Here is a 14,298-nt window from a genome sequence, read left to right as displayed (position 1 = left end):
TAAACCTGCGAGTTGCATGTGAAAATCCCAGATCAGCCCTTGGATGATGCCATTCTACACTGTTTGTGATTCATCTGGCATGTATGTGTCTGCTTTCTGATCTCTTTTGGAAGGTTGAACATGTCAGTTTAAAAACAAAACAACTGAAGAAATTAGACTACGCATGTTTCCTTAATGACCAGTAAAACATTTCTCTGATGAGCTTGCCTGGATGAACACAGACTACATGCTTGCTTAAAGTACGTGATTGGATTTTTTTTTCTCTCAAGATAATGGTTTATGATTTGCTCTGACTTTGCTTCATTTAATTTTAAAAGCCACATTTGGCATTTTCTAATTATTTAAAGTGGAAAGTAGGAAAAATGTCTGCTCTAATTTTATACTACAAAGTTATGTAGACTTGTAAGATCTTCTGATAAATTCCTGTAAAAACATTGCTTTTGCTTTCTGATGACCTGGCTAAGTGCTAGCAGTCAACATTTGGAAATGAGTTCCTCTCTTGAACATCAGGGTTCTCTACCAGATCACTGCTAACTTGAGGGCCATGCTCGTCTTCCCAAGGTTTTTCCCTATGAGCAAAGATCTCTAATAATGTTATTGGGTTCTGCACATTTATGTACCAAGGTTATTGCCGCCATCGCATCTATTAGTACAGCTTTTCCAATCCACTTTCAGGATTTCTTAATATCAGCCAGTTCTTTAATCTGTTGGTGGTACATGAAGTGCAGAGGCTTATCTAGTCCAGTCTTTGTGGCCCTTCTGCTCCCTGTGGCTTTCACATAGGATGTGTCTGCCTGGATTTTTCATCTTTAATCCCTGATAGAGGTTATTGCTAGTTTCTGACATTTCAACTTATGTTTAGTGTCTTGCAAAAGGGTTTTATACTATTTGAACTTTTTTGCATTTAGTCAACTTATGACCACAAACGTTAATGTATTTTATTGGCATTGTATAGAACAACAGAAGTGAAATGAGACAGAAAGAAAATAGCACATGGTTTTTAAAATGTTCCAGCTATGAAAATCTAAAACCTTTGGCATACAGCTATGGTCAAAATCTTTTGCTTTCATACCTCTTAATAAAATTGAGTACAACCAATTGCCTTCCAGTTATCTAATTATTCCACTTGTGTAATCTGTTCTCCATGTAAATCCAGATGTTTTATGAAGTCCTCAAAGATTTGTTAGAGAATGTCTCACGCAACGTGGTCAAAGTGGTTCCACTTCCAATAGGACAACCTCAAACACACAACCTAAGCAACAGTGGATCAAAGGGTATCCATGTGGATTTGATAGTAGTTGTTTAATAAGAATAAATTAATAAGTAAATACAAATTGTTGAGTACCATATTTATTTTCATTTCTTATCACTGTTTTGTTTTAATTTTGTCACATGAAATTCCAGTTTGTGGATGCAATGTGAAAATAACTGAAAAGGTTTAAAGAGAAGGAAGGCTTTCACAAAGCACTGTATATTATATATACATTTGATCTTTTTCATCATTTTTCTGCAATATTTTGATAGCATTTCATTTGATTTGGATTCTTTAAATAGACAAAAGTCATCATTACATTACTGAGACAATGTTTTCCTTGAGGGGGAGCACTGAGGTTTGCCTGGAGAGGACAGTGGAGGGATGTGGGATCAAATCTCCAGACCTTGCCAGTGTGAAAATAGCTCAGCCCTGAAGCTTGTGGTCTTGGGTGTAGAACAACACCGGGGATCATTATAAAAGACCGTATGTATGAGGAGAAAATGCAAAATGTGTTTTGACATCTGCAGCTTGGAATCAAATGGGTTAGGGAGGAAAGAAAACTTTCAAAAACCTCCAGTGACATCACTAATACCCAAACGACTTCATAGTCACGTTTATATTTAAATCGTGGTCAAGAAATTTACGGGAAATTGCACACTTGTGTGTGTGTTTTTTGGTGTTTAATTTAAGCCTGTAAGTAGGTGGTCTTTATGGTAATAACATCTATGGCAAAAGGAAAGCAGCTTTTCTACTTTTACTTCCAGGATGTGTGGTCAGCGTGATTTTTGAAACTAAACTCTGTTTTTCTCCCACCAAAGATCTACAGGATTCAGTCAGCTCCACCAAGTCTACCCTTTAATTTCATGCTCTAAGTGACAAACGAATAAAATGCAAGTCGCTGTAGCGTCACATGGTTCTTTGCAACTCACTCAAGGAATGAGAAAATAATGGATCTGCTGCAAAGACGGGATCATTTAAGTTTTATGTACAGCTACTTATTAGTGGTCAGAGTGGTCAGATGTTTTCAATAAGACAACATAAATGCCAAGCCTTTAGAGGGAATTTTGCCATGATTTTGTGGAGAAAAGAATGCTACTCCCACTATTACATCCTGGGATCAACAGGCTTTCTATTTATCAGACTGTCTCTCAATAGTTGGATAAATGGATAGACCTAGAAGTAACCTATGTCATACAGTAATTAAATTTATCCATAATAGTCCACTTAGAGTGCTATTATGCAGCCAGTTTTGCAGAAAAAGTTTATAAATGAGATCCATGCTGAAACCATTTCTATACAATAGAAAACTTGTATGATTCTCAAAACAATAAAGCACTTATGGAAACTTGGCGCAACCCTTAACAAACACACTAGATTCAATTGGCACCTTGTTGTCAACATACTGGGAACACGTTGATTATGTTGCAACAAATGGGAAGTAGTCTGAGAGTGTGTTCCATTGAATGACCCCTACTTTCCTTTGACTCAACAAAAAAAAGGTCTTATTTACTGTCAGACTCACCGCAAATTACACGGTTGCTTCTAATTTACATAAACACACAAGTCGAGTGACTGGCCTACTTTTTAAAAAGAAAACACAACCCTTAAAAATGAACACCACTGCTGCTTTCTGTATGTTAGTTGATATTTGTTATAATACTGTAATCATAACAGAGAGCAGAGCTTTGTGGTCTTTTTTTTAAGTCAATGTTGTTTTTGTCCTCAGATGGCTTTTGTTCACCAGAGTGGGATGGCATTGTGTGTTGGCCTGAAGGACATCCTGGAGACCTTGTGTTCACATTGTGTCCTGACTACATTCATGACTTCAATCACAAAGGTAGGACTTGGTCTGCAGAGTTGTGACTTTTTTCACTCGATAGAAAACCCTTTTCTTAATTTACATGTAAATTGGACCTTTCATATATTGAACTTGGTCTCCATTCACCAATTTAGTCTAATAAGCTCATTATTCATTGGGGATTCTGGATTTAAACTCGTGCTGTCTCTATCTGATTTTACATTTATGAGAATTAATGTGAACAAATTCAAGATTTTTTTGAGTCTTTAAATCCTTTTACCAGATTCATAAGCTCATTTTAAGCCAGGAACATACCAAATTAAATGTAAGTGATTTAAAATTGGTATGCTTCTTTCAGAATGATTTTCCTCATTAGAAAGGAATTTTTGCCCTTTACAAAAATAATTGAAAATGATTTTTCATAGTTCATTTACAGTACTTACATTTTTCAATGTTGGTACATTTTATATAAGATATCCATATGTCTAACAATGTTAGAAAAAAACCCACAGGCAGCCATAGTGTCCCGTTTTTCACATGTCTGTACATGATTTTCTGCAGGTTTTATATTATGTATCCACTGTCCTAAACACAAATAATAATACAAAATCCTTGCTTGTAAACCATGATGCACTTTAATTGTGATTTTTAGGATAGTGTACTGATGTTTTACATATTTTTCCTGTGAGACTTGGTTGATTATGCAGCTTGAATCTATAATTGAAACCTAATGTTTGTTTTTTTCTTCTCATCCTTCTGGTATGTAGGACTGGCATACCGTCGCTGTGACAGCAATGGAACGTGGGAGCTCGTCTCAGTCAACAAAACATGGGCCAATTATAGTGAATGTTCAAAATTCCTCCACATTAACAACTATATCCATGAAAAGGTGGGACTCTTATCTTTTCCGCTTACATGTCCAAGTTGCACAGCATCCCTAATTCTAATTATGAGCAACAGCCATGCACCAACAGGCCAAACTGTCTTACTCAAGACATTGTTTTGTTTTAACACAACAAAAACATGTAATTAGAATTCTTGTTAAATGAGTAACACATTACAGTATGCCTTTTCATTAATGTGCAGCATTAATAAACTATTATGTTATGAGCTTAATGTCTGGAGATAATGAAAGGGTGGCAGTGTGGTTGCTCTTTGAAAATGCATCTAATTAGCTAAATTCCTGCTCAAATATGCAGCATTGTCTTATTTCTTTGATTTTATGATATGACATACGACTTAAACTGCTCAAAAAGAAGTTGGTGTTGAAACGCTATATCCCCTCTATTTATACCAGTCTTGGGTTTTGAGAGAGAGAAAGAGAGAGAGAACAGTCTTTAGGCTTGAAAAGTCTTATTGATGTTTACCCCAAATGATTGGTAAGACGACATGGCTGCAACTCATTCCAGGTGCCCTCCAGGTGTTTGATGGAGTTTCTGCACAGGTTTGTTTAAAGTCCTGTTCACACTTTTAGCAAAACTGAGATTTTCTGAGCCGTTTGCACCTTTCGTTCACACTCAAAAGATTCAGTTTCTCTCAATCGCAGATTATGTTGCATATAACAGAATATGCAGAGATTGTTAAAAACAATTTCCTTTTTGGTTTGTAACTTTTACTTAATGAGGTTTCATTGAGATTAAAAATATCTTATTCTAGGGGTTTCCTGGTCAAAAATAGCACCAATATAGAAGCCAAGTTTGCACATGATCGCATTTCCTTTCGATGCTAGAAATCACAACCACAACGGAACAGGATTTTATATAGGTTCATTCCACTTCTGTACCACCTTCTCCTGCCTGTGTTTCCAATAAGCTACAAATGTAACTTGAACAAGTTAATGCCTGAGAGGACAGGTGATCAGTGTCAGAAAAACACAATCTACAGTTACAATTTTTGGGAGTCATTAGCCTAGCACTGCTTTAGACATGCTGTTAATCTTCTAAAATTTGTTGTAGCTAATGCTAATATGTATGACATCATTTTAATTGGAATTCCAGTGTAAATGCATATATTTAAATGACAAAAACTATAAGTTTAATATAATATGAGTAGCTGGGACCTAGATCTGACAGTCCTGTGGCTCTTACTTTGGCCATGGAGATATTGACTAAATCTTTAAAATTCTACCTATATTATTATGTCATTCATAATCTTCTTTCAGTGCTGCTGTATAAGAGTTTTAGCAGAGTAAGTCCACAGATTTAGTTTTGTCCATGCTGAACTGTTTTTTCCCCCAATGAAAATTTGAGGCCTCGTGTTCTTGACTTGAGGGTATTTTTAGCTTTTTCTGTCTTAATGGTTGGAGAAAAAAGCAATAATTACACAATTAGGGCCAATATTGAGATAATGTTTAGCACTAGCTGCTAAAATGACTATTTTTAATGCATCATAAAAGTATATTATAGACCTCATGTTGTAATGAGGACGCGGAGCAATAAATATGCAATAGCATATATTTGGCACAATAAAACTCGCAAAAAAATGAATAACACATTATTATTGTAAATTCTGTGTTCTTACCTTTTTCCATTAGTCTCATTTTCCCATTTAGATGCTATTGTATCTTTATTGAAGATGCATTTAGTACCCCTGTTATAAACTGTGTTTCTATGCATGACTTATTTAAAATACAACCTTCAAAACTTTAAATCAAAGGCACTTTTCAAATAGCATCAAGGTGTCCTAATCTTTGATTCTCATTCCTTTTTGCTTCTAAACTTCACTGTACAGCTGTCCCCTTAATGTCTTCAGGAGTTGACCTTTTCCCCAAGGAGCACTTCCAGTAGTTAATCAGAAATAAATATGCACAGAGTGAAGCATGCACAGAAAAAGCTGCCATACCGCAGACCCTTGCCACAACTGAGAGACACGTTTTTCCTGGCTCAAGATCCTGATACTAAATGATAACAGCAGCACAGCTTTCAAGAGGTTCATTGGCTTCTGAGCATCTTGATGTAGAGAGGTTTTGGTAGAGGATCAGTTTACCAACTCCTACCGGCCAAGCAACTGCTGCATGATCAAGCTGTTGAATTGTGTTGCTGTCTTTCACATTTCAGAGCTTGACATTTTTCTTTGACAGGGTAGAAATAAATTGACTGAGGTTTTAAGAACAAACTTTGATTACAATGATGAAAATACTTATTATACAAAAGTTATTAATTAAATTTGACTGTGGTTCTCAAACTGTGGTAAAGTGGAACTCATGTTCTTTTTTTTATTATATTTTTGTAGGAAAAATGTACAAGTTGAATAATATTATTTTATAATATGATGAATTCTTTTCTTTTTATATGATTATATTTCATGTTTTTATGCTGTCAAGCAATGCTTAGTTTGTGCTTTTTATGCATTTGTTGTATTTATGTAAACATCTTTATTTATTTATGCAAAGCGCTTTGATCTACCCCGTGTATAAAAGGTACAAATAAATCTGCCAAGTCATATAGTGTGTTGATTCTGGAGCTGTAGCACACAGTTGTTTTGGTCTCTGGCATGTTAAAAATGTGATGTTTATGCTTCATTGATTCTCTACAGATCAAAAATAATCTGTGGCAGTCAGGGTCTTATGGTGATCAAAATGTTAAAAGAAAAAAAAACCCACAACATTCTAAAAAAAAAAATCTGGGTTTCTTTTACTGCTACTTAAAAATCATATCTGGATTTGTGGTACAGCATAAAAAGTTTTAGATCCTTATCATTATGCATTTACTACAAGACAGAGAGTTTTTACACAATTATAAAATGACAAAAAACTATGTTTCATAAGAAGAAAAATGATTTGATTCCCCTAATTAATGTTGGGAATATGCAAATGCTATTCAGATTTAGAGATACTAAAATGAACTCAGTTGTACTTCTGTTCATTATAGCTTTCACTATTTCTTTGCTTACTTATTTACTTCAATTATCGATAATGTGTCAATTTCTTATATCTACCTCACAGAATAGGTTGTCCTATAATTTTTGAATAGAAAACACTTTTTTTGTTAAATCTTCCTAATAGAACATGAGGGATTGGGGTCAAAACCTACACTAAATCAACATTTGGAACAAACATATCTCTCAAATAGTGTGCTTTACCCATTTGGTGCTGTGCTGACGCTTTTGCATATTTATCTTTCACAGGAAGTTTTCCACCGCTTGTACATCATCTATACCGTTGGATACTCCATCTCTTTGGGCTCAATAATGGTGGCTGTTGTCATCCTGGGATATTTTCGGTGAGTCTACTCAGTTGCCTTCTTTTATCCTTCTAACCTCAGATGTTCCCAAGGGAAAGATTTTGACACCAGGTGAGAAGCTAAGGCTGGATCATCAGGAAGTCTTGATGTTTAATAATAGTGAGTGGATTTTTTAGTCATGCAAGGAGCACATAAATGTCAAGATGATTATTAAACTGAGCTTCATCATTTAAAAACACTATTTTCCATTTATAGGAATTAACTTAATACTGCATATGTTGCCTCATAATGAGGGCATCACAATGCAAACTGTATTAAACACTACGTTTGATTTTCACTTTGAACAGAATGTGATCTGACTATCTCTGAAGCACTGACTACCTTCTGGCTTGCATTAATACAGACCTCATCGTCTGACCTTTACAGCCTGTTTCACTTTCATGTTGGGTTCTGATATTTAGACTTTGTATGTGTGCAAGAAAGAAATCATTGTTAACAATTAAGAATAAAATGTTCCTTCTAAAAGTTTGCTTTTGGAATAAAAAATTTCCAAACTGGTACCGACAGTGCAGTGCAAGAGTATTCACAGCTCTTGAATTTTCTGTGAATTTTCTGTGATAATATAAGTTAGAGTTGTACAAAATTGATCCTTTTCAGGTGTTTCCTTTTACAAATAAAAATCCAAAAAGGGTTGCATGCAGTTTCAAAGTCCACCTGAATCAATACTTTGCACAGTCATCTTTCAATGTAATGACAGACATAATCACATCTTAAGTTTGAAATTTGTTACCCATTCTTGTTCTGAACCTACATGGCCTTGTGTGAATGAGTAATTGCCCCCTAAACCTAATAACTGGTTGGGCCACCCTCAGCAGCAAAGACTGCAATCAAGCATTTGTGATAGCTTGCAATGAATCTTTTACTGTGCTGTGGGAGACTTCTGGCCCTCTCATCTTTCCAGAATTGTTGTAATTCAGTGACATAGAAGGTCTTTTGAGATCATGACACAGCATCTTAATAGGATTTGCGGTGGTGGTGGAAGGGCGTAGCACGTAGGTTTGGATTTTTTATCCCTTAATAACAAACACCTTCCTTTAAGTAATGCATTTTGTGTTCACTTGTGTTGTCTTTAACTAATATGTAAGGTACTTTGATGTTCTGAAACACTTTAGAGTGACAGATACATGAAAAAAGGAAATCAGGAAGAGGGCAAACACTTAAATCAAACCACCTTTAACGAGGGCTGCCCAAGTCCAATCCTCGAGAGCTGTCCTCCAACTGTGAGATTCATCCCTGCTCCAGCACACCTGACTTACATTTCAGAGTTACCTCCTTGGCATGTCATGCAGCTCTGCAGAGACCTGGTAATGAGCCATTGATTAGATTCAGGTGTTAAACACAAAGAATTTGTTTAATAGTAGGAGTAGCCAAGCAACTACTCCTACTGTTAGGAGTAGTATAGTAGCTCTCAAAGACTGGACTTGGCCAGCCTCTATCTAATCCCTTCCATTGTATCTCTGACAGAAGGCTTTGAGTTGTTGTCCTGTTAGAAAGTGAACCTCCACCTCTCTGGCAATTGGTTACTCTGGACTTAATTTAGGAGTATCAGAGTAAAGTTGCCTGTTAGAGATTTTTTGTTTTTGCAAACCAACCAATTAAAAAAAAATCTTCCAGTTAAAAATTATGTACTACATTTTTGGTTTGTCCCTTAAAATCCCAATAAAAAAAGCCTGTAGTGAAAAACTTTAAGGGGTGTGAATACTTTTGCTCGGCTTTATAGTTTATTTTACTCATTTTCCCTAAAAATTTACTTCTGAAATGGAGAAAAAGTCTGTAACAAGGTTGAATTTAGACCATTTTGTTTCACGCTGAGCAGATTGGTCAGTATTTGCTTATTTTGTGGGGCACAGGGAGTATCAAGAATCGATGTAAAGGCCCTGTTTACTAATGTTCCAACTGACGTAACTTACAGTACACACAGTCAGTCAGAAAGGTTTTAGGAATGCTTCCAACTGGCACCAGGAAATATACGTGCCAAATGAGTTTAATAAGTTATCCCAGGGGCCCATCTGACATTCTGGCACCAGACTGCGAAGTGCAACAGCCATGTCCCCCCTTCAACACATCAGCTTTTAGAAAGGAGAGCTCATAAACGTTTTCCAGAGGGAGCAAAGGGATATTTTACATTAGCACTTGCTTTCAGGGCCTTTTTTTTCACCTGGGATGTGTGCTAGATTGGTTTTTCCTGAATCAATAGTTCTCTGAGGGCACCTTGTCAGTTCATTAATGAGATTTAGTGAAAGAAATTGTGGACAGAGCTGATGGTGGATACAGCAGTTTCATTTCTGTCTCCGGTAGATGTGTAGCCTTAAAATTGTTGGCACCAATAAATAGTCAGCAAATATTTCCTTTGCCGTTTTTTTACTGTAATAACTTAACCTTTAAGTCTATTGACCCAGCAAATTGAGCCCAGTGGATCGTGACGCCAAAGGTCAAGCCACAGAGAATGTTCAGGATGTTCTGGAAGTGTTTGGAACTGATAAAATTTGCATACTTCTCCAACTGCTGCACACATGCTTGCAGTTTGTTTTACACTTTAATTTGAGCATGGCGATCTGATAACCGTGTTTTTCCTAAAAGTGAAGAATGTGTTATAGTCAGCTCAGAATTCAGCTGGCTCTAATTAGGATGCGCATAGTTTATATGCAATGTGGTTTTGGTCGTTCAGACACACTTTTATAAAACTTTTCAAACTGTTTAAAAACATTTTTTTAAACATTTTAAATGACCTTGCTGATGTTTTTTTTATTTTATTTTTATTATTCCCAGACGGTTGCACTGCACCAGGAACTACATCCACATGCACTTATTTGTGTCCTACATGCTACGAGCTGTAAGCATATTTGTGAAAGATATAGTTCTCTACCCTGGATCTGCTTTGGAGAACATGGAGGGAGTCACAGTGGAGGACTTCAAGTCCATTACTGAAGCCCCACCTGCCAGCAAAACACAGTTTGTAAGTTAATCCCATGAGTCCTTGGCCTTTAGTAAATGCAGGAACATAGAAACCGTTTTCATGTGTGGTCAAAGGCATGCCAATTCGTACACGATCTACTGTGAGTTTTATTTGCACACACAGATTATTTGAGTATCAATGTTCACTAGAGTTTAGCATTCTGCTTCCAAGGTGGATGTGATGCATGTGCTAAAACTCACCAACTTTTCCTGCATTGGAGAAAATGAACTGCCCTGCCTTTCACCCTGCCAGTTTTTCACTAAGCCAGCACTTGGCTTCCCTTTTCAGATTAAAGCTAGAAAATGGGAAATGACTGTTAACTTTTCACAGTTACCTTAAAATACAAACATTTGTGTAATATATTCTTACAGGTCACGACTTTTCTTGTGTTTAACTAAATCAACCAAAACAAACTACAGAAGCTTTGAAGTTGTTTTTTTTTATGCATGTATTTTGGCTTGCTGTATTAATTAATTCAAACCGTCATTCAAGTTAATGGAAAAAAAAAGTAAATATTCAAATTAACACAAAAACTGGTCTTTTCCATATCATATGTTTCTAAATCACAAATAAAAATTCAAAGATAAACAAATTTTGTAATATATGTAAAAACTACATTATGAACAGTTTCAGGCAGCATGATTGCACAATTGTTAGCACTATTGCCTCACAGAAAGAATGTCCTGGGTTTGGAAAGCCACATTTTATTAAGGTTCATAAACCAGTCTCACAATCTGTTAAAAATCAATCAGCTTCTTAAGCCAATGGTTCCAACTCATTGGCAAAATGTCCAATCCTCCTAGAGAAGAGAGTTGTATATTTTTGGACTCCTGGATACCACTTGCATGTAATCAGTGGTTATTATAAATAGGCCAATAGTCCAATGAAGACATTTGAAAGGTATTTGGAGAAAAGCAGTGCTGTAACAAACAAATTGAGATCTTTTAAATAAGAAGGTGCAATATGAGACTTAAAGTTAAGTCAGACCTGACAAGGAAGACAATGACAAGAGGCCACATTCATATTTCTCTGCATAAGGTTAACTGGTCACCATTAATTGGCCAGAAGTATGCCTCTGTGTGTTATTGGTTGCCCATCTTGTGTTGCTATGTGATCCACTGACTAGCTTTTCAGAATGTAGCATGCTCCCCTCCCATTGACCCATGGAAGTTAGGGCCAGCAATGACCCTTCAAAAACGATGCATATGGAAAACATAAGTGTGCATGAGGAAGTTCCCTCTCTAAAACAATCGGACAATCTGATCAGTGATAAATCACAAAGGGATGTGCTAAGAAAAAAAGATACCAATGACACGGTAGCAGCAGGGAAAGATTACATTGGATTCATAGCTATTAATGACGACACACCAGTGCAACAGCAACAGCTGCGGCCATGTGGAGGTTTGACCTGACTTTGAGTCAAATCAATCGATGGCTGAATCAGTCTTGTCATCTGTGAGGCGTCCACATGATGTCAGTACACCGCAGTGCGTCTGTGTTGATATAAAACAAGTTTGATTTATTATCAGAAGTGTAAATTTCTTCAAAGTATTTGTGGATTTTTACTTTAGACTGAGAAAGATATTTATCTTTTCAGCAATCTATTTATTTCTAGATTAATGTTCATTCATTTTTTTCAAATTAAATAGGATCCCTTATTCTTGCTACAAGGCATCTATGTAAAAGCATTAAAACCAAAACATCAGCTATCCTACCAGAGACAGGCCCATCATTTGTTTTTTTCCTTTTTAAGCTACAAGTAAAACCTGCAGACATGCACATCTTCTACTATATGTTTCTTCATGTAAATGAAAAATTATAGAAATTAGCCAATTAGCCAACAAAAATCTTTCATAATTAATTGAGGCTCTGGATTGGAGAAAGAAAGCTTGAAGGCTGTGCCAAAACAATTTTGCATACATTCCTTTAAAATGTATGCATTTTGTGATGGAGCTTTGAAGAAACAGGGGTGGCTGTATCAAAAAAAAAAAAAAGATTTTAAAACATTAAAACGATTAAAAGTAAAAACACATTGTTTAAAGTTGCTTTTAAATGAAGGGTTTGCTACTTCAGTTTTAATTTTTGCAGTATGACACATCCAGAACACAAATTATTTCCATGACAAGGATCTGAACTCAGAAAATAATCCTCTATTATAAAAATTTTAGAGCAAGAACTGCAATTGAAAAAAGCGGTCAGATCATGTTTGGGATCAGTGAACAATACCCTAATGAAATAATGAAAGTCATGACTGATCACTATAATGAATAATTTAGGTTAGAGCAGGCTGTGTAGAAAACATCCACCCATCCATATTCTAAAATGTTTATCCTTTCTGGGTCACCAGGGGGGCTGGAGCCTATCTCCAGTAGTCAAAGGGCGAGAAGCGGGGTACATCCTGGGCAGCCAGTCTATCGCCTGGCAACACAAAGACATCAGGACAAACAACCTTATAGACACACATTCACACCTAGGAAAAATTTTAGAGAGACCAATTAATCTAACAGTGGTATTTGTTTTTTTTTTTTACTATGAGAAGAAGCCAGCGTAGGGTAAAAAATAAACATACATTTTAAAATCAAATACACCTTATAGACTTATTAAGGCTGCTTTGATTTTATTTGTAATACTAAAGTCTAAGCAGGGTACGAAGACATGAATTAAAAATACTTAAACAAGCTGAGTATGTTGGAAGAACAGCCCTTGTGTTTGGCTAATTAGTAGAAAAATAATTGTAGTCTGGATCAATTAACATGACTGATGAGCGCTAACTGAAAGCACGCACCAATAAATATGTATATTCAGACTAGATGTAAATAATGCATGAGGTTAGGGAAACAAGGATAAATAAAGTATGTAAGGAAAAAAGAAGCAAAGAGAATGGGCATTCTCGGAGCTTAAATGAGGAAAACAAAACAATGCTGGCAATAAAACATTTTTAATTTTGTAATCTCTGCAACAACTACAAAATTAACTCATGGAACTAAGAGTTTCTTAATTAGAAATAATGCTACAGTGTTCCACGTTTGTTTTTAACCATGAGGATATCTGACAAAAATTCTGAGAAATCTTGACTATTCATAAGCATTAGGAATTAGGCAATAAATTAATTCTGATCATTACTTCACTCAGTGCATTTTAAGTGTGCTTTGGTTGTGTTTTAGTTCAGTTCATTTCAACTGATTCCTGTTTGTGGCTAAGATGCACCACTCAAAAATCATAACGGGTACTTGTAGTTGCATAATTAAGTTGACACTGTTGTTGCATTTCAACTGATATTTGAGTGTTAGACTAAAGAGTTTAACTAAGTTCTTAGCAGACCTAGACAAGATTAGAATTGGTAAACATAATAGCAAACCAAGGACATGAAAACAATAAACAATTCACATGGGTGGTTTTTCATTATGAGTGTTGATTAATTTGCTCTGCTGTGTCTGCTTTTTTTTTTATAGATTACCTGCAAGGTGGTGGTGACCTTGTTCATGTACTTTCTGGCGACCAATTACTACTGGATTCTTGTGGAGGGTCTTTACCTGCACAGTCTCATTTTTATGACTTTTTTCTCAGACAAAAAGTACCTTTGGGGTTTTACACTGATTGGATGGGGTGAGTGTTGATTCTTTTATATTGCACTTATGGGACTGACCAACACTAAGTAGCGAATAATTGTGAAGAGGAAAAGGAAAAAGAAATGACGTTCAAGATATTTTACAAAAAAAAAAAAATCTAAGAAAGAAAAAGCATGGTATGCATTTGTATTGAGTCAATACTTTCTAGATTGTTCGTACAGAACAGCTGGGGGGAACAAAATCTCATGCAGGAAAGCCACTGATTGCACAAGATCTTATTTTGATGTAAAAGAGCAAAGGGGACTGGATAGAAATATTTGCCAGACTCTTTAGATTTTTACATGGTAAAGAATTTGGAATCCAGGTAAATCAATGAGAAGTGTAGGTGCCCACATAATCGGTGCCTATGCCTTGAAGATTGTTGTAACATGAAAAAAAAGAGAAAAAGTTTTATGCAAGATACTGCATGAACATTGTTA

The 14,298-nt window shown here is 35.8% G+C and overlaps 1 protein-coding gene across 1 annotated transcript in view; it reads left to right on the top strand.

The window, feature by feature from the left end:
- Positions 1-14,298, top strand: part of pth1r (parathyroid hormone 1 receptor) — a 56,390-nt gene that overhangs the window by 34,986 nt on the left and 7,106 nt on the right. Inside the window, exons 3-7 of the mRNA XM_023336194.1 lie at positions 2,982-3,092; positions 3,821-3,942; positions 7,179-7,273; positions 10,064-10,250; positions 13,703-13,856. Of these exons, the coding sequence (XP_023191962.1) occupies positions 2,982-3,092; positions 3,821-3,942; positions 7,179-7,273; positions 10,064-10,250; positions 13,703-13,856 (669 nt within the window). The remainder of the gene's footprint in view (positions 1-2,981; positions 3,093-3,820; positions 3,943-7,178; positions 7,274-10,063; positions 10,251-13,702; positions 13,857-14,298) is intronic.

Source organism: Xiphophorus maculatus, chromosome 6 (genome assembly GCF_002775205.1).
Source record: "Xiphophorus maculatus strain JP 163 A chromosome 6, X_maculatus-5.0-male, whole genome shotgun sequence".
Taxonomy (NCBI): domain Eukaryota; kingdom Metazoa; phylum Chordata; class Actinopteri; order Cyprinodontiformes; family Poeciliidae; genus Xiphophorus; species Xiphophorus maculatus.
Note: the sequence above shows the minus strand (reverse complement) of the source record. Positions and strands in the feature narration are given on the sequence as shown.